The sequence below is a fragment of the Haliaeetus leucocephalus genome, unplaced genomic scaffold (assembly GCF_000737465.1).
Source record: "Haliaeetus leucocephalus isolate CR32 unplaced genomic scaffold, Haliaeetus_leucocephalus-4.0 Scaffold183, whole genome shotgun sequence".
NCBI classification, from domain to species: domain Eukaryota; kingdom Metazoa; phylum Chordata; class Aves; order Accipitriformes; family Accipitridae; genus Haliaeetus; species Haliaeetus leucocephalus.
In genome coordinates this window covers 894,999-897,720 of record NW_010972619.1, presented here as the reverse complement: position 1 = coordinate 897,720, position 2,722 = coordinate 894,999, and the positions used below count along the sequence as shown (strand labels likewise).

General features: G+C 56.0%; 1 protein-coding gene across 1 annotated transcript; it reads left to right on the top strand.

Moving 5' to 3' along the window:
- The first annotated feature begins 6 nt into the window (after positions 1-6).
- On the top strand, positions 7-776 carry TMEM203 (transmembrane protein 203). The gene has a single exon (XM_010564616.1). It carries the CDS (start codon positions 73-75, stop codon positions 481-483), a length of 411 nt encoding a protein of 136 aa, XP_010562918.1. The 5' UTR covers positions 7-72; the 3' UTR covers positions 484-776.
- Positions 777-2,722: the final 1,946 nt, after the last annotated feature.

Below are 2,722 nucleotides of genomic sequence, written 5' to 3'. Positions count from 1 at the left end.
CCCCCCCCCGCCTCTCCGTGTCCCACCCCGCCGCCCTCCGGCAGCGCCCATGTCCCCACGGTGGTGGGGACGATGCTGTTCTCCCTGAGGGAGCTGGTGCAGTGGTTGGGCTTCGCCACCTTCGAGATCTTCCTGCACGGCCTGGCCCTGCTGGCTTTCTCCGTGCTCCTCGTCCTGAAGGTGGATGGCGAGGCCTCGGCCCTCTCTTGGTGGGTCGTTTTCGTCCCCTTCTTCGCCGCCGACGGCCTCAGCACCTACTTCACCACCATCGTTTCGGTGCGGCTCTTCCAGGACGGTGAGAAGCGCCTGGCTGTGCTGCGGCTCTTCTGGATCCTCACCATCCTCAGCCTCAAGTTCGTCTTCGAGATGTTGCTGTGCCAGAAGCTGGTGGAGCACACCCGGGAGCTCTGGTACGGGCTCATCATGTCGCCTGTCTTCATCCTCCTCCAGCTGCTCATGATCCGAGCCTGCCGGGTGAACTGACAGCGAGGGAGCGAGCTCCGGATCACTGCCCTTGCCCTGGCTGGGATGTGCCTGGCTCACCGGGGAGCCCTGGACTCCTAGCAACTGTTATCGAGCTTTTCCCCACCTTTATTTCTGTAGAGAGTGGTAGGTGGCAGGTTACACAGGTCCGGTTCTACAAGAGGAAGGGTCTGTAAGCACGCTGCTATGTTGTGTAGCATCTTATTTCTTCAAAAGATCCTTTTGTGCCACTTCCTTATTTCAGTTCACTCCGCTCTTAGTGTTATATCGTGCCCTGCAAGCACTGTTTGATATGCCAGTTATTTTATTTTAAAATAAAAATGCATGGAAGGATTAGTTTTATTTACAATATTCTTTTTCCCTAGAAAGCATTTGTGCTTAACACTGCTGCCTGGAGAATGGGAATTACCTAGCGGTTGGCTGGTTGCTGTAGATAGCCTCATACACCCCAGACTGCTGCCAGCCAGAAGCACCACAGCTGCTGCCTCGCCTGCCCTGCTCCATCTGAGGCCACGCTTGTAAGAATGTGCTGTCCTGTCACTTCCCAGAGCATTTCATGCCTTCAGTGCGCCAGCAGCGTTTTACAGAGCTGTGCTCTGAGCCAGAGAGAACTGATGTGTGTATTTTTGAACAGAAATGTGGGGTTTTTTTCTTTGTATTTCAGATCCATTCCCTAAATATCGAGATAGGGCTGTTGGGAGGGCAAGGCATGGGGACAGGAGTATGCACGGCTGATGCTGGTCGTGGGGGCGGGGGGGGGTGTCTCACTGAACCCCAGCTTTGGTGTGAAACGCTGTCCTCAGACCCCTGGAAAGTGTGAATAATTCAGTATTCCTTGGGGAAGTGCAGATCAGCGTGTTAAATGCCAATGTCACGGGGAACTCCCAGCGCCAAAGACACCTCGGCGTCACTTATGTTCGGCTCCCTCCACGAGGGTGTTGAGAACAGTGGACCTGCCCCTCACCTATCTGTGAGATGTCAAGTGTTGCTTTGCAGCCCAGCCCCAGAGGACTGGTCTCCTGACACTGAATTTTACAGACCTTTGTACTCTGTTGATGATGATGACTCTGACAAAACAGCTCCTGGTATCTTGGCCTTCCCCTCCAATCTCACCTGTTCCCTGGCCCATCCCTGTCTTTGCCCCGACTACCTGGCTTCTCCTGGTACCACCCTTTCTCTGGTGCTGCTCTCTGCTTTCATGCAGATAGGATCCTGAGACAGAGAACTGCTTCATAGCTGGCTCTCCAGTTCAGAGTCGCTTAGCAGAGGCCTGAGGAGCACCAGGAACATGTTCGTGGGTCTCATCTCCTCTGTGTCATCTCCTTCTGATGACAATGAAACAAGCAGCTGCTCCTTTTCTCTGTAGAAAGCGGATGGGAACTGCAAAGAAGTTTCCCCTACGTGACAATGGTTGTCCCTTCATGCTGCTGCCAGCTCATCCTGGCTGTCACGGAACAGCAGTGGAAGAACCAGCAGCCTGGTCTGGCAGGATCCATAAGCTGACACAGATTTAGCCTAGACTGGGCCATACTGGGGCTTAGCCCCTGATGTGCAGTGTGACTTGCTCCCTGCCAGCCTCTGTTCAGGTGGCACCTGGCTCCAGCCCTGTCCCCAGTGACTCTAGATGGCTCGTCCTGGGCTGGCACCAGGGTTTGGTACTGGAAGTACAGGGTGGATGGGAGTGCCCATTTTGCTCGGTCCTTGCACACCCTTAGGTGGCGCTGGGCCCAAGCACTGGCACCTGCCTCACAGGAACTCCTCCACTCCTGCTTCACCTTGTGATGTGGTTTTCCAGGGTTCTGTGTCACCAAGGTGCAGCCCTAATGTCCCCAGATGCTCCTCTGGTCTGTCCACTTGGAGCCAGCCGTTTGCTCGCACGCTCCAATCTGCGGCAAACCCAGGACACGTCACCTGGGAGGAGGGTGGCTGGCTGCTCCTTGTCCACTTCCACCTCATTCTAGTGTGAGTTCATCCCTGCTCTCGGTGTCTCTGTGCCACGGTTGTGCCTGCAACGCACCTGGTCACTCTGAGTGCATAGGCCACGGATGTTGCATCACCTGCAGCCGCAGATACTGCATCACCAGCAGCCACAGTCACTGGTGTGGGTCTGGGGATGGTGAGGGCTGGGGTAAGGGGCAATGGGGGTGAGAGCAGGCGAGCAAGGCTGGGGCAGCGTGGGGGGGCAGCCAATGTCTGCTGACGGGCATGAAGAACCACAGCCACGGTGAGGGGGGGCGCA